Source organism: Haliotis rubra, unplaced genomic scaffold (genome assembly GCF_003918875.1).
Source record: "Haliotis rubra isolate DU_JTF1 unplaced genomic scaffold, ASM391887v1 Scf1301, whole genome shotgun sequence".
Classification (NCBI taxonomy): domain Eukaryota; kingdom Metazoa; phylum Mollusca; class Gastropoda; order Lepetellida; family Haliotidae; genus Haliotis; species Haliotis rubra.
In genome coordinates this window covers 72,701-96,180 of record NW_025765228.1, presented here as the reverse complement: position 1 = coordinate 96,180, position 23,480 = coordinate 72,701, and the positions used below count along the sequence as shown (strand labels likewise).

The window sequence follows — 23,480 nt, the reverse complement described above, 5'->3', positions numbered from 1 at the left end:
TGTTACTGAGAACCTATCATGAAGACCTATGGTTTGTCAACGGTGGACTGTTGAACGTGATATTCTCGAAGAGGTTGATGTGCTGTGACCAGAGGGCAAGCGTGAAGATCACCAGGAGAAATTGCCACGGTTGGAGTAGTGGCTATTGTAGGCTGACGAGTCGGACAGTGGAACTACGATAGGCGGCTAACAACGCCAGTGACCAGAGTGCCGTTGTACAAAAGAACCTTAGCGCTAAGACTACCTTAAGTCTATGTTAAGGTGTGGGAGCTACGGTCACCTTAGCGCTAAGACTACCTTAAGTCTATGTTAAGGTGTGGGAGCTACGGTCACCTTAGCGCTAAGACTACCTTAAGTCTATGTTAAGGTGTGGGAGCTACGGTCACCTTAGCGCTAAGACTACCTTAAGTCTATGTTAAGGTGTGGGAGCTACGGTCACCTTAGCGCTAAGACTACCTTAAGTCTATGTTAAGGTATGTTAAGGTGGGGAGCTACGGTCACCTTAGTACTAAGATTGCTTTGTACAACGGCACCCTGGGATGGTGTATGTGAACTGAGGGTTCGTACTGACAGAGGTTAGGGATTGATGCCAAACACGGACACTGTTGCTCTGTTGCCATATTAAGCCAAATTATTTGTTACCTTGTTGCCATAGTAACCTACAGTTGTATCGCTATAGATTGTACCCGATATCAGTTATGATCGTATGACTGTACCCGATATCAGTTACGATCGTATGACTGTACCCGATATCAGTTATGATCATATGACTGTACCCGATATCAGTTATGATCGTATGACTGTGCCGATGGGACGGTGTTGTGATTAGTGATGGAAGGACTGTCTGCAGGTTTAGTGTGCATCATGGTTTGAGTATATTGGGATGAGGAAGGCAGAGTTTGGGTAACTGCGTGTCAATGTATAGAATGTGTGTATGATAGCGTGTTTTGTCATGTATAGTTGGGGGTTTGGGTTAATAAATTTTTGCAACCAAATATTGTTCTGTTTGTGACAACCATATTTTGTATTTTGTGCTTTATGTATTTTCATATTGGGTATATTTACTTTCAAACTAAATTGTGTTTTCTGCCACGTACAACTAAATAAATATGTTAACGCCTGAAAACTATTCTGGCTATGTGTAGAAACTGATTTTCTCCGAGCGTATAAAGCAAAATGACATTCATGAACAGATGTTTGATAAGCGCACAAATGTCCCCAACTCAATCTGTGCCTGGGTTGCCTGTAAACAAACCACACGTTAGTTTTGAATCGATTTTTTCCAGGGCTCTGTCCTTCTGTCATCGGTATGGAGTGTAACATAAGGTATTTTACTTGCCGAAAGGTAGTGCAAGTTGAATCCATACAACGCAAGTACGTACAAGTGCAATATATAAGCTCTTTGTACGAGTAATCAGTCCTATAACAGGTCACTTTCTCCGACCACTGTATTCGATTCAACCAGTACCCTTTCACTATTTCAGTGGTACCGATATAGGTAGCAGATGTCGACAGTCGGTTTTGCACAGCCAGCCAATATAAATCCTAGAATAAGTAACATATGGGTCTCAAGGTCTGGCGTATGCAACATAACATCATTTTGACTCCCATAAATGTGAAACATGGTCCGCATACCAGTTCTAGTTGTAGGTAGCCTGATTGCCTTTACAGTCATATACTTGTCCGTTGCCATGCTTACGACACCTTGGAACATGTGGGATCGCGGAGTTCAAGGGAGGGAAAGACCGGACACGCGACACATTCCCAGGTAGAGTAGCTGTGATCCTTCCAAACACTCATTATATGTCCTTGTGGCGGAATGTTAAGAGGAAATGAATGGTTATGTGTGATACAAACTAAAATTAAAAAAAAACTAATTTCGAAATTATTCTGAACTCTAAAATTTGCGTGAAGACGAGGCGCCTCTCTGGGACAAGAATACATACCAGATACTTTTCTCTTTAAAAAGTAGTCAGTATGGGGGACACCAGAAATGGGCTTCACACATTGCACCCATGTGGGGAATCGAACCCGGGCCTTCGGCTTTACGAGCCCCCTTTTAAAAAGTAGCAGATCATAAGATATAAATATTTGTCGCAGCTTTTTGAACATCGCCGTGATATTGCTGGAATATTGCTAAAAGCGGCGTAAAACCATACTCACTCACACATCAATTGATCACAACTTGCAGCCCATCTCAATGTTCCATGTTGCACGTGCACGTGTACTGACCCGAGAACATCCGGGTTGGCGCTGATCTCGTGGTTGTTGAAGGAGGCGACAAGACGGATCGTGTGATCGATTGTGACTTGGTTGATGAATGGCCTGATGCTCTGTCACTGGATTGTCTGGTGATTACTTTCAGACCTCCGACATAAAGGGTGACATTGTCTGAGGGCGTCGTCTAGCAGCAAACAAAGAAGCCTCGCTATTCGAGTTCAAAATGATAAACTAACACAAACAAATTTGCTTTACTCATAAGCTTTACTCATTACAAATAATTTTATTGTAAAATGAGCTTTTTCACAGCTTGACGCAATTGTAAATCAGCCAAATATCATCTTGATGATTTTTCAGAATCCAATCTTGGAAACCAGGTCAGCCACTATCTGGTTCGAACCTTCATTCAAACAAAACCCTGTCACTTCTGAACGATCTTCTTCATAAAATCATTAAAAAACACTACCTTCCGAATGATACATATTTTGGTTACAATGTTTCGGTAAGTGACAAACTACAACTGTACAGAAACCTGAGTGACAAACGCAACCCTAAATGCCGTGACATAAAATATCAGTCCACGGGTCAATTGACGGTGTCGGTTATCATCCCCTTCTATAACGAAGCATTGACGCCCTTACTACGTCATGTGCATACACTACTACACCGAACGCCATCTCACCTGTTAAAAGAAATCTTATTGGTAGACGACAGAAGCACATTTTCGTATCTGGGAGCCGATTTAGATCGTTATTTTGAAATACTGGACAAGAGAATTAGGATACTTAGAAACAAAAAGAGAGATGGTTTAATAAGGACCAGAATGAACGGTGCCAGGAAGGCCAGGGGAGATGTTCTTGTGTTCCTGGATGCACACATGGAAGTGGGCGTGGCATGGCTGGAGCCCCTTCTGGAACGAATAGTCAGTCAGCCACGAATTGTAGTTCAACCCGACATACCTGACATAGAATACAGGTAAGTTCAGGATCCTAATAATTCTTTATTTTCTTTACTTTCAATTGATAGTGATAGTACAGAATGCTGTGGCACACCTCCTGGCATATTAAATATACGTACGTCAGTGCATCCCGGGAAGATATTTTAAACATGACGAAACTTGATTCTTACAGAGAGAGGAGAATATCAGGAATCTTGTTATTGGGTGGTACGTTTCAATCTTTCACAACCTGACGGTGTCCACTTATGTCATTGCCACCTAAATGCTAAATGTCCAGGACCTCCAAGTACTGATACAGCTGATATACGGTTGAGTTTTCTGGCATCATGAGGAAATATCCGGGGTAGTTCCTGTTAACAATAGTTCAAATAATGGTATAACGAGTGACGTACACCAGGAGACGAAAGCAGGGTGGCTGAAAGATTGGTTAGACATAGGTTCTGATGATGGGTTGATCAGTAAGTGCGTCGGTTCTTTGCCACCTTTGGCAGCATTCCATCAATATCACGGCGGGAGCACCATAAATGGGGTTCAAGCAATAGAAGATCGAACACTGGATACTCCACCGCCCTAAATGTGTAGATGAGAGTCAAGTTACGTCACGGAATCATCCAGCCGCCTTCTCCTTTGCTGTAATATGTTGTGGTTTGCATTCTTAGGTGCCCCATGATGTATTTTTGGGATTGTGAATCCCTGATGAAACCCCCCTTGAAATCGCTCCAGTAACTGCTTCATAACCATGCCTGTGGATTTTACTAAACTTCACCTGATGAATGTGCAAGATTTAGCTCCGAAATACGGTGTTAATGTTGTTGTTATCCATAATGTAGGCAGGTAGTCATATTCGTCCAACTTCTAAATGCCTTTAAAGAACATGATAGTGATAGTGTACGTCTACAACGCATCATATTGTTCCTTCACTTGCTTTTTCAGACATCCGAAAACAAACAACCATTCCGTTGTCAATGAGGAATCTGACAAGAAGGAACAAGATAGCTCCAGGCCTGGCATGTCTTGGGAAATGAGGTAAAATATATTAAGTAATAACCAAAATAAGCAGCGTTGCTAACGTTACATGTGCAACATGTGTAATGAGGTAGAGCTCAGGGTATCGCTGTTGGCAACGTATGCACAAAGGAATTCAATGTTGACTTGACAGATCCCCCAAACACACACTATAAAATATTCACAGGGTGTTTGACAAACATCGTGTCATCTTACTGCTCTTCCAATCATACAATTAATAGAGATCAGAAGGGAGCATGAAAGTTATGTTGGAGATGCAAGGGTCAACTTCTTGTACAAAAACATATATTTTGGAAGAGGCTAAAACATATCAACGTAACCTATTTACAGCTGCGAATTTACAGCTGCTATTAACGAACGTAACGGACCTTTTTATACAGCTGTAAATAGGTTGCGGTGATATATAGCCTCTTCCAAAATATTCGTTTTTGTACAAGAGAAGTCCCATTCGCTGTCTGGGCTGCGTGTAGAGGGGGACAAGGGTCCTGAGCTGATGATGAGCCTTACCGGCCTGACTGTGCCAGAATCACCCGAACTCTTTCTGCTGCATTGTCATTTTAATTTGCCAAATATAATTAATAAGATCATGTTTGATACCGCCCCAAACTTTGACACAACTACTGCAGGAAAAGTCCAGGCTTTGTAAATGCTTTGCAGACTAGAGATTCAAAAGGCCAGGACAACCGTGTATTGGTGGGAAATACCAAACAAAAACAATAAGTTTGAAAAAGGCGATGAGTAATAACCTTATAAATGCACATCGCAGCCACATCTTCTTTGAAGTTGCTCCGTTACTTTTAGTCGCAGTTATGAACATTCATATTTCTAACCATTATCAAAGAAGTAATAACAAGTGTGAACAATTCCTAAACTCTAAAATCATATGTTTACATATCCTGGAATCATTTTCTATTCAACTTCTAAAATATCAAAATCTCATTAAATCAAAACACGCAACATTTCAATTTTCAAAAAATGTTTATAAATGACCAAAAGCTCAATGTAACGAACTTGATCACAAAATGATTTTGGATTTGTAAATGTGTTTAGACGAAATACTTTCCTCTCCAGATGTCATTGTATGCGACCTCTGAACCTCTGATTTACGTTGCGAACATGATATCTTCCAATCGTGTACAAATTTTGATGGGATTTAAACATCACGTCAACTCCAGACAATGTCAACGTGGAAGTACTCATGAGATATGATTCCCATCTTTGCAGCCAGAATTGGTTTCCGTTCCCACCCTACCTCCACCAAGCTGGCTATCACCAAACAGATGCCTTTCCATCACCAGCATTACAAGGATCGGCCATTGTGGTTCGAAGGTCTTACTTCATGAGTATCAGAGGCTTTGATGAAGGACTGAACATCTGGGGAGGCGAGCAGCTGGAATTGGCGTTGAAAGTTTGGATGACAGGAGGACGAGTTGAGACAGTGCCATGCTCTATTGTTGGCCATGTGTTTAAAGATAACGTGAATGTTAAAACAGACAAAGAGGATATTGTAGTTATGAAGAATGTTTTACGTATTGCTGAAATATGGATGGATGAGTACGCAGACTTTGTGACTGCAAATTCTAGAGCTAATTCTCATAATGGACACTTGCCTACTTTGACGTCACAAGAAGTTGAATCGATTCACGAGGGAAGGCATTTCAGGGAACGAATGGGGAGCGAGAGCTTTAAATGGTATCTCGAGCATGTATTTCCTGAACTGAAAGTTCCATCGAGGGATGATCTATTGTGGGGAGAAATCATGAAGGATGACAAGTGTCTTTTCGTCGTGGATGATACCTTTGTTGCTGTTGACGATGTATGCGAGTCATACGGCATTACTTTCAGAACAATCTTTTCTCTAGACAAACGGGGTCGTCTCCGGAATAATGGCCAGTGTTTTGGCTTAGATGCAGAAACTATGAGCCTTTTGATGATCCCGTGCTGCAAAGAGGATATGGCTGAATCTGCTGGTAAATGGGAATATACAGAACACGATCAGCTGATGTACAGACGTCCTAGCGGAACATACTGTTTAAATTTGGTTAAGTCAGAAAACGCCATTCGTATGGAATCCTGCAAATCTACAAATGAGCAACAGTCATGGTCCTTTCAGTGTCGGTTTGAATGGGAATCATGAACTGGAAAGCCAGGTTAAAAAACCTAGTTGAAGATATTGATTTTCGATATCGATATATACCCTTCTTGACGCTCGTAATATTAGATATAATATCCTGGCGAAGGGACAGAATACCGAAGGGGCGGAATGGGGGTCCATAGACATAAAATCAAGGATCCCAAGACAAGGAGCATCCCCTAAAACGTTCACGTCTATAGGTGTGCAACAGGAATGGAAATAAGATTCAAGATATTTCTTGTTTTAAAATTAATACAGTTGAAAAAAATGCAGTGTAAGGAAAACTATTTCATTAAAAAGATGTGTCCATCTTTGAATTGGTAAACATATATTTGAACTTGTATTTACCAATGCCGTGGATGAGAGAGCGGGCAGACGGACGGACTGACAGACAGACTCAAAACCCACTAACACCACATAACTAGGGTGAAATACCCTTCACAGAAGCGGTAAACCCAAACTCAAACAGATATCCTCAGCCGGAAACAAGCGTCACAACAACAACAACAACAACAACAACAACAAAATGTTTTCATCTCTATCTTGAAACACGTAGGAAGTTGGATCGGACACAGATGATATGTTTTGTAGGGACAATTATGGAATCATGTAAGGGACATTCTCGCGATCTCGCATTCTTGCGATCTCGACCTTTGGAAACAAGCTAAAAATGCCAAAAGTGCGAGATCGCGAGAACGCATTATTTAACAGACCACATAACTATAGTCCGAAAACTAATAATCATAAAATACTCCATGAAACAATGATCATAATCAAACCTTCAGACCAACTCTGTGAGGTTTTTGCAGAATTTATGTCCTAAAATTAAAAAAAGTTGTTTAACAAACTATCATTAAAATATTGACACAGTTCACTATTTGTTACGAGGGAGGAGTGCAGAGAAAGGGACAGCCAGGTGTGCGAGAACGGATGGAGACGGCACAGCACAGCACAGGTTAAGGAATCAATAACTTTGTCTGCACTTGTGCAGTGATTCTCTAACACCTGGCTCTCATTTTCTCTGCACTCCTCCCTCGTAACAAATGATAGAACTTTAAACCACTATTTTAATTTTAGGACATAAATCTAAACAACTAGTTGGTCTAATTTTGATAATGATCAGCGTTTCATTGAGTATTATGTATTTATTAGTTTTCGAGTTAGAACAAAATCGGTCTTCTTTTGATCTCGCATCATTGAAACACGTAGGAAGATATCCTCGGCCGGCAACAAGATCTTCATCTCTATCATGACACAGATGATATGTTTTGTAGGGACATTTCATGTACTTACTCAAGAGGGAACACCAGAAACCATGGAAATGTAGAACATTGTCAGTGTAGTCTAAGTGAAATATGGCTTTGTGGAGAGGTCATGGGGCGGTGGGGTAGCCTAATGGTTCAGCGTCCGCTCGTCACGCTGAAGACCTTGGTTCGATTCCCAACATGGGTACAACGTGTGAGGCACATTTCTGGTGTCCCCTGCCGTGATATTGTTTGAATATTGCTAAAAGCGGCGTAAAACTAAACTTTCTCACCCACTCACCGTAGACAGGTCTAAAGTACTGTCGGAATTTTTTTAAAAATTTATATCAACAATTTATGAAGTTGATATGTAACAGTTTCAAATATCTGTTAAACTTAGTTCGGCCTAACTACAGTCTCTGTGGTAGGGAGGTAGGAAACGTAAATAAAGGACTTTACTGAGGAGAGATTAGTGCAGAAATAAGCAATGAGTCCAAAGCGACTTATTAAACAGACCATGGCTTTATGCAAATTAGTGTGCGATGATATTGTATTACAAAGGACACTTTATAAATGCCCATTTTGAAATTAGACTTAGCTTAATTACAAACGATAGCTGACATAAAAAATGATAACTTAAGTACTGAAACTATTAAGGATGCAGAACCATGGAGTCTCACTGTCACTATAAAAAATAAACAGGTAAGAGGGGTCGTCTCAAAAGCAACACCAGGACGGGTGTCGCAGATGGCGGTTGGGGTCGGGCTGGGTAGATATCTGGATAGAGATATCAGCTAAGATAAGATTATACAATTATTGACTTCTAGTGAGGTTGATCCAATGATTTATCGACCGAGGTGAATATCACATGTCCAAGGTCGATAAATCATTGGATCAACCAAACTGAAGTCAATAACTGTTTTATTATGTGACAAAAGTACTGAATACCTGTTCTTCTGTGACATAGGAGAGACTCAATATAAGCTGGAATAGGCTTACAGCTTTCAGAGGCAGTTTAAGTAAATGAAAGCAATTTTTTTTATATTCAACTTGTTTATTATCACAACATCTTAGATATCTTTCAACAGTCAATAATATTTCAACATCTTTAACCCATCACAGTTCAAATATTTCAAGTCTCAATTTCAGCAGTGCGGAGTTCACACCTGGAATATCCCAAATCTATTTTTAGCCACGGGAGGTGTTTGGATTGTTATATCAACCTCGAGGTTGACATCACTTGGCGCCACAACTGTCATGTGATTAAATGGGCCAATCAGAAGGGCGGAAATCTACCCGTCATATAATAAAATCCTTTAGGGGAATTAAACTGGGGAAGTAAACGGCATGTCATAACAGTTTAAAAATAATATCCAGTCCTTTAGAGCTTTGGGTGGTCATGCCACCTATATATTTTGAGACATTTAATACGAAGGCCGATTTAAGATTTTCTGCGGGTATCATACTGTTTCACATAAACTTTATGAAAAAAAGACGCGCAAGATGTTAATCAATAGATCAGACATATTCAACACGCATGAAAAAGCAAAAATATCTTTGAGATGGCCCCTTGTGCGACCTAATTGCTATCTATAGTCTGATCCATTGTTTTCAGCAGCTATTGGTATTTATTCTAAGTTTGGCCCGGTTTTACGAGTAAGCATGCTTCTATTAAGCACATCCTATTAAGCAGCCCACTGAACGCCCAGTTAGGCCGATGTACGTTATTCGACAGATGCTATTTGCAATTGTGTCAATTGTAGGGATACAGAGTAACAGCCTAAAAACAGGGTTTTTTTTATTTCCGACAGTACTTTAGTAACAATGATTCCGTGCTGTGGCGCGATGACAACGACGACATAAAGGTACCTGTTTATGATCATCAGAACGAGCACTGGTACCAGTCACCTGATCTGACTCCAGAGTGAATTCTTGAAGGCAGATAAACATTCTCAGTTTTCAACGCAGATATCTTGGCGTTTTTAACCCCTCATAGTTTAACACTGTCAAATCGAAAAGCGTTACCCAGATATATTAATCAACTGGAAATACATGTTTTGTCTCAAATGTTTGGAATACAACCACATTAGATACATATAGTTGTAACGGCAGCCACAAACATTGCTGTCCTGGAGAAATGTCAGCTGTGACCAATTAGAATTTTGTTACAATAGAAGTTTGTTTGCAAAATCAATGGTTCTTTGTGAGGAGGTATATGTCGGCGTTTGAACGCCACTGTAGCACAATCTGGCAAAATCTATTCAACGGCTGTTATTAGACAGATATTGATATTACAATGCAGCAATATGTTCTACTATATTAAAATATACAACATGTGTTTCTTTCACTTGTGTCTTTCACTTATGACGCCATTGCGATGTTTATTATGTGGATTAATTAAAGCCACTTGAATTCAATTTAGTACTTTTTGTTGTTGTTTTTTTGAAGCAACAATTCAGGGAATTAAGCTTCGCCCTGTTTTTCTTTGTCAATTTGCGCATACTCTTTGAATCACTATCAAATAGTGATCGAGTAGGTGTTCGTGAAAAGTTGAGCGTATGCTGCTCAAGAGCTGGCAGCCGTCACAAATTGTTATTTTATGGGTATTTATATAGCGCTATAGTCCATCACATCTACATGCATGCTCAAAGCGCTTGGCTTTTATCTTGATCATTGGATGTCAATCCCAATGGCACATCGTATTTTCGATCTCAACTCCCTGGGGATCATACAACTCGTGCAGCCACTAGGCGCACCAAGTAAATGTGGCTTTCCCATCCTTACGAGGTACCCATTCACAGCTGGGTGGACTGGGACACGTAGTCACAGTACTTTGTCCAAATTTTATTGCACGTTGCTGTACCCGCAACTAGGTGTTTGCACGTATTCATGTGGCCACCATTTGGTCATCTACTAACAGGTTCGTGGGTTCTTTAAAGTGTACAGGGTGTACACACAAAGTTGACTCCAAGGTTTTTATACCTGGCCTTGCTCCGGGCACCTTAAACTCGCTGGATCACTAGCCTGGCGCCATAGACAGCTCGCCAACCACGCATGTCATGTGACGGAAACGCCCCCATCTACCATACAACATGTTCAGAGCTTTTCTGCAGCCTTGAATGCTGTGCAGAGGTCAACCATCTTTTCTACAGGGGTGATGTGAGGTTCCTCAACGTCGAAACAGAATACTCGTCCTTGTCAGTGCATAAATGTCAGTGATCTGCACCCCTTAGATCAAAAAGTCTTAAATCAATCGTTCTGAAACAAGGCTTTAAGTCATCTGACTGAAACGTCCAAAGAAACATTTGTTTCCTTCCATGATTCCATTATTAAAATCACTGCATGCAACGAATCTGCGTGCTCGGAAACCACATGTTCTAAATAAAGGCGACAATTATCTTTCCACATCCATGAAAGAAATTTCCGACTATACAATGACACTTGTTTAAGAATCGATGCGAAATAGTAAAGGGCGTAAAACTAGATTCGCTCAGTCAATCACTCATTCCCACGCCTTGCAGGTCCCCGTGTTTAAGGCGACAAGGGGTTAAAGCCTCCGCTCGTCATGCTGAATACCGGGTTCGATTCCCCACATAGGTGCAATATGTGATAACCATTTCTGGTGTCGCCGTATATTGCTGAAATATTGCTAAATTCTTACTCACTAACTCAAAGCGACAATGCTCGTACCCACCGTTCCGAATCATACCAGTTTCAAAAGCAACACACCACCAGAACGCAATGGCCGTCACAGATCTTGACCTTTCGCTCATAAAGCACGTGTGGGTTGTGTTCGGACAGCGCCCACCGATGCAAAGTGCCACACGCTGGGTTAGTGGGGCAAGCGCTTCTAGAGGCGTGAACAAGACTGTTTCAAACCTATATTTGAGAATAGATTCGGACAATGCCACGCCGTTAAAACAATCGTTTGATCAGTAATGGTGGCATGACCCATCTCACACAGATGATGCCTGTTTGCACTCCGTACACTACCAGGATGTTGATTACGAATCAGTCCCTCCTTTAGTTTGACGTATTTATATTTTCTTTGTATCTTTGTGGTTATTTGTTTATAATTTACAATCATTTGTTGCTGATTGAATTTTACATGTTGTCAACATTCAAGACGAACTGAAAAAAAACTTCACTCACTCACTCAAATTTCCCTTCTATGCAGCAATATTCCGCAGTTGGTGTGATTCTTGCTAAAAAGTGTTTTGATCGAATCAACAACATTCAAGTCATTAAGTCTTTTATCCAAGCTACCCGTTTCCAAACTTTACTGACTGACTGACTGAGTTTGGTTTTACGCCTCTTTTAGCAATATTCCAGCAATATCACGGCGGGGGACACCAGAAATGGGCTTCACACATTGTACCCATGTGGGGATTCGAACCCGGGTCTCTGGTGTGATGAGCCATCGCTTTAACCACTAGGCTACCCCACCGCCCCTCCAAACTTTATACTTTGGATCGGTTGGGTAGCCCAGTGGTAAAAGTGTTCGCTCGTCACGCCGAAGACCTGGGTTCGATTCCCTACGTGGGTGCAGTGTCTGAAACCCATTTCTGGTGTCCCCGCTGTGAATATTGCTAAAAGCGGCGTAAAACTAAACTCACTCACTCATTACATTTTGTACCAACTTATGGCTGAATGATTTCAACAGGTTCTTTATACAAAAGATGGATTCGTACCTTTAAGACAAACATTTGGCGACGTCTATCCAGTGGGTCGAAACGTAAAACGGGCCTCAATAACCCATGCCAGAAATACAGGTCACGACATCAACTCCCTTGAATTACTTGAGGCCCTTTAGAAGTAGTAAAGATGAAGGAAAACCGAGTTCTATGGATAGTCAACTACTTTATGCATTCAGAGTGACGTTTTGGTGTAGGTATGTTTCGGTGTAGGTACTAACACCGTTATCAAGCAAATGATGACTTGCTTGATAACGGTATCAGTACCTACACCGAAACGTCGACTACCCTTTGAGTTAGGTGACCTAAATATCAATTGTGGATACTGTGTAGCCATATACTCATGTTGTCATGTCTTCAGATATAGCACTCTGAAAAGCGAAATTACCTCGTTGAAAGAACACAATGAGCATATGCAAGTATCTAACATTGTAATGAAACAAGCTGTCGAGTATGTTGTTGAACAGATGGCAGACCTAAAAGAGCAACTCACTTTGAATAATAGAGATGTAACAATGGCGGTGAAAACAAGCGCAGAACAATTGCCCACCACTCAGACGGAAATATTGTTAACCGAGAAATCTGGACGCAAAGAATGTAGGTTGACATCAACAAACAACGAAAAGATGTGACGAAATTCACAAATTTATTACTCAAATAATTAACTTTAAAAATCAATACAATTCACGGCAAAACAATTACAATGACAGTAGAAGCGTGACATTAATTAAAGATTACTATTCAGTAAAAGTACAATTGCAATAGGAATTCAAGATAAACAGTTGAAATGGCTGTTAAATCAATGATCATAATTATAATATTCACCAACTACAGCAGGTGTTTTCAAAACGGGCCTGGGATGATATATATGTAATACTTGACACAAATTTTTACATTTAACAAGTAATACATTAAAACAACAAATTATCGTTGACAGGTACAATAAAATACAATACAACATCATTCAAAAAGAAACAACATCAACGATAATGAAATTATTATTCTACCATGGCTACGTGAAATGCTTGAATTTTGATTGGTTGATCAATAAAATCAGACGGTATCAATTTGGATTGAAAATGCGTCTGATTTCACGGCGCTTCACTGCGCACGTTTACAACACGTCCGCACTACTTCAGCTTGGCCACCACCATGACTAATATCAACACAACAGACGTGATGGAAATGCTGATGAAACATTTATTAAAACTCGAAAAAAACAATTATACGATTTCTCCTCCACAATTATTAGGGAACCTCACTATGATAATTATTACCTTCTATTATACAAATATTCAAACTCAATAACAATACACAGCCCCAAACATAAACAAACAATATCTAACATATAAATCAGAAAACCTTGTAAAAATACATCCCCATCTATAGATCCCTATTTGTGCGGCAAAACGTTCGTCAACAATTACCTTTCTGGTAAATGGTATATTTGTTTCCGTTTAGAATGGGAAATTCGCAACATAACGGTCAGGCGAAACACAAAATTTATGCCACTCATACTCCATCATGTCCCGTTGCATCGTTCAAAAATTGAACCACGAGAATTCCGCCCTCTGCCACCTTCCCCGCAAGGCTGTCACGTACTGCTATGTTCGTACATTTTGAAAAGCTTGGCTACAATCCAGTCCCAAATGATGAGAACAATGTTCCAAGGAATCCCAAGTTAGTGACATGTACACAAAGCAGCACTGTCACTCTTTCGTCGCATGTCGGGATGGAGGCACGTACGTGAAATCATGATCGACACTCGCCGGTCATAAAAAATGAAAAGTCTTTGATGAGTTACAGGTCATAGGTCGATCAGAAAAGGATGATTTCTTCGATTCTGCAGGCTTCAGGTTCGACAGTCAGTCAAGCATTTGCCAATGTCACTTCGAATCTCAACCTTTCGCAAAATGTAAACAATGGCTCGTCCGCCATTTCAAACTGTCTACTTCCCCAAAAAATAAGTAGGTCAGACGATCCCATTATAGTGTAGCCAGGGGGGTACAGTAACACGGCACATAAAACAATAGGCTGGTTTCGGTCGTGTGGAGTTGTGATCATAAAAAACAAGCTCTTGGGTGTTACATTATTGCATTGAATAAACAGTAGTTTGTTTCTTTGAACCGAATATTGTTTATGTTGCGATGTTAAAAAAAAATACGAACGGCACCTACCACTCCCTTCACAGACGAGTTCAATTCGTCTCTCGTCCCATGCCGGATTAGCAGTGTCTTCTGCAGGACGAGGAAGTCCGATATTAAATGGGTTATGGAATTGATACTCCCTAAATTTCATTTGAAGCCAAACGCGTAGAGTGAGGTTTCAAATGATTTATTTAGAGACTATCAATTCGGTCTAACATTCATCTAACTTCCAAACACAGTATGTTTATCTCCTAATTCTATTCTATATATATAGCGCCAATATCAGTTGCTCAAAGGCGCTTTGATTTCCCCTCGATCATTGGATTTCAATCTCAGCTGCACATCGTATTATCAATCTAGCCTCCCGGGGGATCATACAACTCTTGCAGCCACTAGGCTTTCCCGTGCTTACGAGGTGCCCATTCACAGCTGGGTGGACTTGGACACATAGTCACAGTACCTTGTCCAAGTTTACTAAACGTTGCTGTACCCGTAACCAGGTGTTTGCACATATTCATTTGGCCACCATCTGGTCATATACCAACGGATTTGTGGGTTCTTTTAAGTGCATAGGGTTGTTTATTGTACACTAGGGGTTGTGACAACACTGAAAGAATATGCACACAAAGTCGACTCCAAGGTTTTTACACCCGGTCACAGGTGGGCTCGATCCCTACACCTCAACCTTGCTGGATCACTCGCCTGGCGCCACGGACAGCTCGCCCACCATGCCCCCAAAGCTCGCGTCCCACTGTAAAAACTATACATGGTAGACAATTAGGACAGTGTAGTTTGGAAAATCTGATTCTTGAAGTTTCAGCTTCCTGTTCCGCATCAAAAAGAATCCATGTAGAGAGTGCAAAGTGATCATAGCGCCTAGTTACCGTAACTCCCATACCTTAACATAGACTTAATGCAGTCTTAGCGCTGTGGTTGTTTTGTACAATACCACCCAGGTCTAGATATGAAGTGTGCATCTTGTGCTCTTTCTATCTGCTCCAAACTATAGTTCAGATGCAGCTTCTGAAAACAGGCTGTTTCATTTGACAAGTTTCTTTCAATTACCTTTTATAGTTGAAGTTAAAGTGTCCCATGTTACGTAAAGGCAACCAACAATAAAATCTCTGATTATATAAACGTTTTGTGTTCATCATTAACTTCTGGATAAGCGTATCTTTACCCCAATACACAAGGAAGAGCCGTGGGGTATGTCAACGCTACATATACAAACTGACACCTGTTCAAAAACATCGATTTCTATCAACGAACCTTTACCATGAGGATTGATACAGCTAGGGCCCATGCAGGTAGCTAAAGTATTGTAAATAACCATGGTCGCTGGCATGGTGATCTACCTTCAGTTGCTGGTGATCTACCTTCAGTTGCTGGGAATCTACCTTCAGTTGCTGGGGATCTACCTTCAGTTGCTGGGGATCTACCTTCAGTTGCTGGGCTTCACACACAGTACCCAAGTGGGGAATCGAAGTCGTGGGGGTGTGAGGGGCGAACGCTATAACCACTAGACTACCCACAGCCTTCTTTCAAAAAAGGCAAAAACAGCTTCAGTAAACATGTATAACAAACTGACGTAAAAACGAACTTTTGTGTTGCATTTGGGCTATTTTGTATATGTTAATTTTATATTTCAAATATCTTTGGCTATTTGAGTTGCAATGCTTGTCACGAACTGCGAGTACAACGAGCTGTCATTCGCGTTACCATCCAAACTGTGTTCCACAAGTGATTGTTTTGATAAAAAGAATCCCACCCTCGTGTCTTCTGATATCAAATACATGAACACTCGTTGACAAATGTAAAAATGAGCCTCGGATATTTGTAACTTTATCAACTCGTAGTGATATATTTGATATCAAAAGACACTCGGGGGAGATTCTCTATATCCCTTTGAGTCCTTAATAACTGTAATTTACTCCACACGAAATTAATTTAAGAAAACAAATGTTAAGGGCAGCCCAGTGAAAAATTCGATGGGTCGTATTCAGTTCTAGCGTTTAACAGGAACTTCACAAAAGAACCCTCGTGGAATATTGCAGTTGGTGTCATCCCATCTGTACTGTCCGTCACTCCAGCTGTAGGACAAACAACAGTTGGCAGGCCATCCATCCTCCCCGCTTTTCTGCCAGTAGAACTTGACAATGGGTGTTCCGTCAAACCAGATCCAGTTGACCTTCCCCTTGCCCCCGATCCACAGTGAAACCTCTGGAAAAGACGTGTGGTTAGTTGGTATTTTAACGCCGCACTCACCAATATTCCAGCTATATGGCGGCGGTCTGTAACTAATCGAATCTGGAACATGCAATCCAGGGATCAACTGTATCGATCTATAGGGCTCCGATGACATGTGTCAACCAAATCAAAGAGTCTGACCACCTGATCCCGTTAGTCACCTTTTGCGACAAGCATGGGTTGCAGAAGATTAATTCTAACCCGGATCTTCACGGGTTTAAAGTGAAAGGAACCAATGTACTGATATCGAAAAGCTTGGAGACCAAGGATAACATGAGCGTTATTGTGCATGTTCCTCTGTATAAACGACGCTACTTAGGGTGGACAAGTTTTGAAAGGGAACAGAGGGCTTGATGAGTAATTATAAACAATTTCAAACCTGTAATTGTTCTTACAATTTCCTGTGACAATTCTGTTCGGGTTTGCGCTTTCTACACATTTTCTACACATTGATAGTTGTTCATATATATTTTTATCGAAACCCATCAATTCATTAAATATGTTAACAAATTTCATACAATAATGAAAGGGGAGACTCGTTACCTGAAAGTGTACAGTCTGCAACGAAGTTTATAAATTCGGTACAATGTTTTGGGAATTAACCGCGTGCGTGCGTGCGACATTCTGAACATTTTTACTGGCTATTTATGATAGTATTGTTAAAAGTGTATGGTTCCAATGACATGACAATATGTCCCAATTGCGTAGATCGATCCTCGTGCTGTTGGTCACTGGATTGTCTGGTCCAGGCTCGATTATGTCGCCATATAGCAGGAATATTGCTGACTGCGGTGTGAAACTAAACTCCCCCACTCACAGTGTGATATTCCAGAAATACTGCTTGATGCGGCGTAAAATATAGGATTTTGGACATTCTGCATTGTTGCTATAAAATATTGCCGAGGCATCTCTGGTGTTTAAAGCGTTTGCCCATCACGTTGAAGATCCGGGTTCGAGTCCCCACACGGGTACAATGCGTTAAGCCCATTTCTGGTGTCCCCCGTCGTCATATAACTGGAATATTACTAAGTGGTGACAGGGGCGGAGGGGTAGGGTAACGGGTAAAGCGACCGCTCCTCAGGCTGAAGTCCCGGGTTTTGATCCCCCACATGGGAACAATGTGTTAGCTGACTCACCCACCCTTCGTCAACACGTATGTGACGAAACACGTGCATGCACGAAGAAGCGATTCTAAGTGAGTGAGTTTAGCTTCACGCCGCTTTTAGCAATATTCCAGCAGTGTGATGGCGGGGACACCAGAAATTGACTTCACACATTGTACGCTTTAACCATTAATCTACCCCACCGCCCCGTTTGGCCCTGACACAACCAGGTACCCGTTCCTCAAAGCCATCCTAGTGCTACGATGATTGTAAGACTATATTAAAGTATGGTAGTTACCATCGCCTTGGAGCTAAGATCGCTTTGTGTACCGGGGCCCTGGCCATGAGAGATAACGTCAACGTACGGGTAGATTCTCCGTTGGTGACCATGAACTTGTGTTTTTCTTCCGTGTCAACCTTCATCAGGGCCCCTCCATCTGCCTTGCACACCTTACTCGCCATGTGCCACGTGTGTCAGGTAGTCGTTCTGTTCAGGTAGCAAATGATCCCCCGGGGATGGTAGACAAATCCTTCCACACTGCACCCCTTCGCAGCAATCCCTGAAGGCCAATATCAATATTTAACAAAGTTTTGGGGTTTTATTTAAATAAAACTATGCAATATAATATCGAATGCAGTTCAACATCTTGACTTGTACCAAATGTTCTCGAGGTAGGCGTGTCATATTGCCTTGGCTTTGCATGTATCGGATGCCGCCGATAGAGCAGGATACACTCACCATTTCGTGAAAACATCTTTATCGATGTAATTTTTTTCGAAATTCATCATTGCCATATCCTTTGCTAAACTAAGAATTACTTTTGTTTCAACGAATATCTGAGGCCCAAAAGAGGACCAACAAGTAAAAAACGGCATAGCTGTTTGCAGGTGTCATCTAATGTCCAAAACTGTTTGGAGGTGTCATCTATTGTCCAACACTGTTTGCAGCTGTCATCTATTGTCCAACACTGTTTGCAGGTGTCATCTATTGTTCAATACTGTTTGCAGCTGTCATCTATTGTCCAACGCTGTTTGCAGGTGTCATCTATTGCTCAACACTGATTGGAGGTGTCATCTATTGTCCAACACTGTTTGCAGGTGTTATCTATTGTCCAACACTGTTTGGAGGTGCCATATATTACTCAACACTGTTTGCAGGTGTCATCTATTGCTCAACACTGTTTGCAGGTGTCATCTATTGTCCAACAATGTTTGCAGGTGTCATCTATTGTCCAACACTGTTTGCAGGTGTCATCTATTGCTCAACACTGTTTGCAGGTGTCATCTATTGCTCAACACTGTTTGCAGGTGTCATCTATTGTCCAACACTGTTTGCAGGTGTCATATATTGCTCAACACTGTTCGTAGGTTCTATCTATTGTCCAACACTGTTTGCAGGTGTCATCTATTGTCAAACACTGTTTGCAGGTGACATCTATTGTCCAACACTGTTTGCAGGTGTCATCTATTTTCCAACACTGTTTGCAGATGTCATCTATTCCTCAACACTGTTTGCTGGTGTCATCTATTGTCCAACACTGTTTGCAGGTGTCATCTATTGTCCAACACTGTTTGCAGGTGTCATCTATTGCTCAACACTGTTTGCAGGTGTCATCTATTGTCAAACACTGTTTGCAGCTGTCATCTATTGTCCAACACTGTTTGCAGGTGTCATATATTGCTCAACACTGTTTGCAAGTGTCATCTATTGTCCAACACTGTTTGCAGGTGTCATATATTGCTCAACACTGTTCGCAGGTGTTATCTATTGTCCAACACTGTTTGCAGGTGTCATCTATTGTCCAACACTGTTTGCAGGTGTCATATATTACTCAACACTGTTTGCAGGTGTCATCTATTGTCCAACACTGTTTGCAGGTGACATCTATTGTTCAACACTGTTTGCAGGTGTCATCTATTGTTCAACACTGTTTGCAGGTGTCATCTATTGTCCATCACTGTTTGGAGGTGTCATCTATTGTCGAACACTGTATACAGGTGACATCTATTGTCCAACACTGTTTGCAGGTGTCATCTATTGTCCAACACTGTTTACAGGTGTTATCTATTGTCCAACACTGTTTGCAGCTGTCATCTATTGTCCAACACTGTTTGCAGGTGTCATCTATTGTTCAACGCTGTTTGCAGGTGTGATCTATTGTCCAACACTGTTTACAGGTGTCATCTATTGTCCAACACTGTTTGCAGGTGTCATCTATTGTCCAACACTGTTTGCAGGTGTCATATATTGCTCAACACTGTTTGCAAGTGTCATCTATTGTCCAACACTGTTTGCAAGTGTCATCTATTGTCCAACACTGTTTGCAGGTGTCATATATTGCTCTCTGGGTCAAGGTCAAGCGATACTCTAGAACCCTTTAAATCGTAAAATCCTGTTCATCAAGGATACTAGACCCCTTTCGGTAAAATATTTGTTTGTGTCATTTATATACATATTTGGCTCTCCATCGAACCCGTGTGGTTGATTAAACTGCGATGCGAATTTTGACGTGACGAGCAAGTACTCTGATGATATCTCTGCAGCCATGTGGGCAATAAATTCAATTCAATTCTTTATCGAACCCGGGTCTTCGGCGTGACGAGCGAACGCTTTAACCACTAGGCTTCTCTGCCGCCCCCAACGTTAAAACAGAATAATAAGGCTTATCTGAAATATCACGACGAAGGCTTATCTGACATATCATGACAAAGGCTTATCTGACATATCATGACGAAGGCTTATCTGACATAACATGACGAAGGCTTCTCTGAAATAAGACGACGAAGGCTTATTTGAAATACCATGATGAAGGCTTATCTGACAAAGCATGACGAAGGCTTATCTGACATAACATGACGAAGGCTTATTTGACATAACATGACGAAGGCTTATCTGAAATATCATGACGAAGGATTATCTGACATAAACATGACAAAGGCTAATCTTACATAACATGACAAAGGCTTTTCTAACCTAACATGACGAAGGCTTATCTGAAATAACGTGACGAAGGCTTATTTGAAATACCATGACGAAGGCTTATCTGACATAACATGACGAAGGCTTATCTGAAATATCATGACGAAGGATTATCTGACATAACATGACAAAGGCTTATCTTACATAACATGACAAAGGCTTTTCTAACCTAACATGACGAAGGCTTATCTGAAATAACGCGACGAAGGCTTATTTGCAATAACATGACGAAGGCTTATCTGAAATATTATGACGAAGGTTTATCTGACATAACATGACACTCTATATCTTTATATAACATTTAAGAATACTTTTGATAAACACATGTCCATAATTGTACTTTCTTTCAGACGCCGTGTAGCAACATGAACAATTTGTTGTACAAATGTCAGAGAATATTTTAAAATATGCAGTTAATAATTGAAATGGTGAACACAACTAAAGAACATTTTGCTGATTGAAAAGTAACAATATTTCACCACTGAAATTCTAAAAGCTCCTGTATTGTGTATCGTTTATGCTGTAAGGCCTTGATGTGACGGTGTTGTCATGGCAACATGTTTATCCCACCAGAGAATTCACTGCAATATATACAGCCATAAAACTATAAGTATAGACATTCCTTCTCAACTTTTACACTCAAGGAATTTGTGATTAATATCAGTGGCTCTATTGAGAGAATATACGTTGTCTGCTTGGGACCAACAAATCTTAATATTCCGTGCCTGACAATTTCGGTGTTTTTTCATCTGGGGTTTCCATAACATCCTACCATTTCTACAGCAACCTTGACATAAGACTTTTTCAGGTGACCTTTCGGGGGACATTAACTTCTAGTGGTAGGTTTTATCTCATCACTGATTTCCAACCATCACAAAAATGTAATATACTAACGGAAAAAAGTAACTGTGCATAACATAAAACTGCATAAAATAAAAGCTATTTGAAAAGTTATAAAAATGATCCTAAATTAACATGGATTGCGCGTGGCGTCTGGCACGTGCGCTTTGTACACAGTGAACTTTCTCACTTTTTGCATGCTTTTTTGACACCTGACGTTCACACACCTGACATTGAAAATCGAAGAACAGTTCATTATTCTCTTGCCTCTGCATGATGTGGAAAACACGTTAATTTCAACCTAAACTGCACGTATATCATGTCACGGCTTACGTAGGGACCCGTAGTCGTAATCGACGGTGGTTTTCCAGTTTTCTTCAATCGTTTAGTGTCGTCTCTGCGTCGTCGTTGTCAAGCCTGCACCATCAATGGTGGAAACACACGATACTAACTTTGTGAACTGGCTTTTGACACCACTTCTCTTCAAGGTCGTGCCACGATACCTTGTGTCAAATTAAACAGATTTCGATATTATCCTGTTACCAGATAAACACTGATAAAGGAAAACACCACAAATCATGATGTTATCCTTTTGGATTAAAGAATGGCATAGTATGGAACAATGCACAGTTGTTGTCTTTTAAAGTAGTCTATTATTAATGACAGAAACAAAATACCAAAATTCCCCCTGCTTCCCGTTATCAATCTGGTTCAAATTCAGGGACAACCAACAGCCACGTCTGGGTCAAAACGGATGAGACTTTCAGGGCCGACTGGGTAGCTTAGTGGTTAAAGCGTTCGCTCGCCAGATTGAACACACGGGTTCGATTCCTGCATGGTGCAATGCGTGAATCCTGTTTCTGGAGTCCCCTGCCGTGATATTGCAGGAATATTGCTGCAAATTGCGTAAAGCAATATTCACTCACGATGAGGGTTCCAAGACAGATACCATAGATAATGCCAGAAACCTTTACCTCGACAGTAACTCGACAGATTCCTATCCTTGAAGTATTAGATGAATTTGGAAATGATTAAGGATGAGCCAAAAGAGAAAATACCTCGAAAAGAGACTGAAACAAATTTCTCACGCGAAAACAGTGCCAACAAAGACCAAAGTTTCACGTTCGGCCTTCTACCACAATGAAACATGAACACAGACACACGGATGGCATTTCTCCCTAAGGATGAAAATAAAAACTGTCCAAAATTTGTTCAAGACAGCAGAAAAGGGCAAACGTCATGTATATGAACCTGCTACATTACACAGAGTTTTTGCTAGCTTGATAGGTAACTGACCCTATTGTTGAGGCAATATCAGATATCTTGATGACAAAACAAGAAACTTGAAGGCCACGCCCTAAACAAATCTGGTCTGATTAGAAACTTAGATTGTGAGTGGATGTATCCTCACGGAAGGTTAGAGTATTGTAAATTTATTGTCCTCCTGAGAGGATACGTAATTCCCCAAACATTCAAAGCATACTGTGATCTACTACATTTAATAATCGTAGTATGTTTGTTGTTTTATGTGATTGCTAAAAATTCAGTACAATAGCCATCGACTGAAGGGATGGTGTAAATCCAGCTAGGGTCCATGCAAGTACCATAACTACTTCAGGGCCCCTTGGTAATCTACCTTCAGTAACTTCTGGCGATACTATATTGTGTTGTTCTAATTTGAAATCCAATTTTAGAGCTTGATGCTAATTTTAATTCTCGATAGTGTTATTTTCTAGTTGGTTTTACTGTCCTTCGTCGACCGGTTTTTAAAATGCAGGTATTTATCATGAATTTGTAACTATGTATATATTAAGTCACGATATGGCTGACATACCGCCGCTGTGAATATAAACTTAAACTCACTCACTTGATTGATTGGGACTCGTT

At 40.8% G+C, this 23,480-nt stretch overlaps 2 protein-coding genes across 2 annotated transcripts in view; one reads left to right on the top strand and one right to left on the bottom strand.

Annotated features, from left to right (window-relative positions):
• Positions 1 to 23,480, bottom strand: part of LOC124267327 — a 129,755-nt gene that overhangs the window by 61,283 nt on the left and 44,992 nt on the right. The window lies entirely within an intron of this gene.
• Positions 1,632 to 6,729, top strand: LOC124267328 (inactive polypeptide N-acetylgalactosaminyltransferase-like protein 5). Its single transcript, XM_046702248.1, has 4 exons — positions 1,632 to 1,768; positions 2,578 to 3,195; positions 4,112 to 4,204; positions 5,429 to 6,729. The coding sequence occupies exons 1-4, from the start codon at positions 1,692 to 1,694 to the stop codon at positions 6,339 to 6,341; spliced, it is 1,701 nt and encodes a 566-aa protein (XP_046558204.1). The 5' UTR covers positions 1,632 to 1,691; the 3' UTR covers positions 6,342 to 6,729.

Bases quoted from the DNA above. Each gene is read 5' to 3' on its own strand.
- LOC124267328 (XM_046702248.1), top strand. From the start codon at position 1,692: ATGCTTACGACACCTTGGAACATGTGGGATCGCGGAGTTCAAGGGAGG. The intron at 3,196-4,111 runs GTAAGTTCAGGA...TTGCTTTTTCAG, and splicing joins ATACCTGACATAGAATACAG to ACATCCGAAAACAAACAACC. The intron at 4,205-5,428 runs GTAAAATATATT...CCATCTTTGCAG, and splicing joins GGCATGTCTTGGGAAATGAG to CCAGAATTGGTTTCCGTTCC.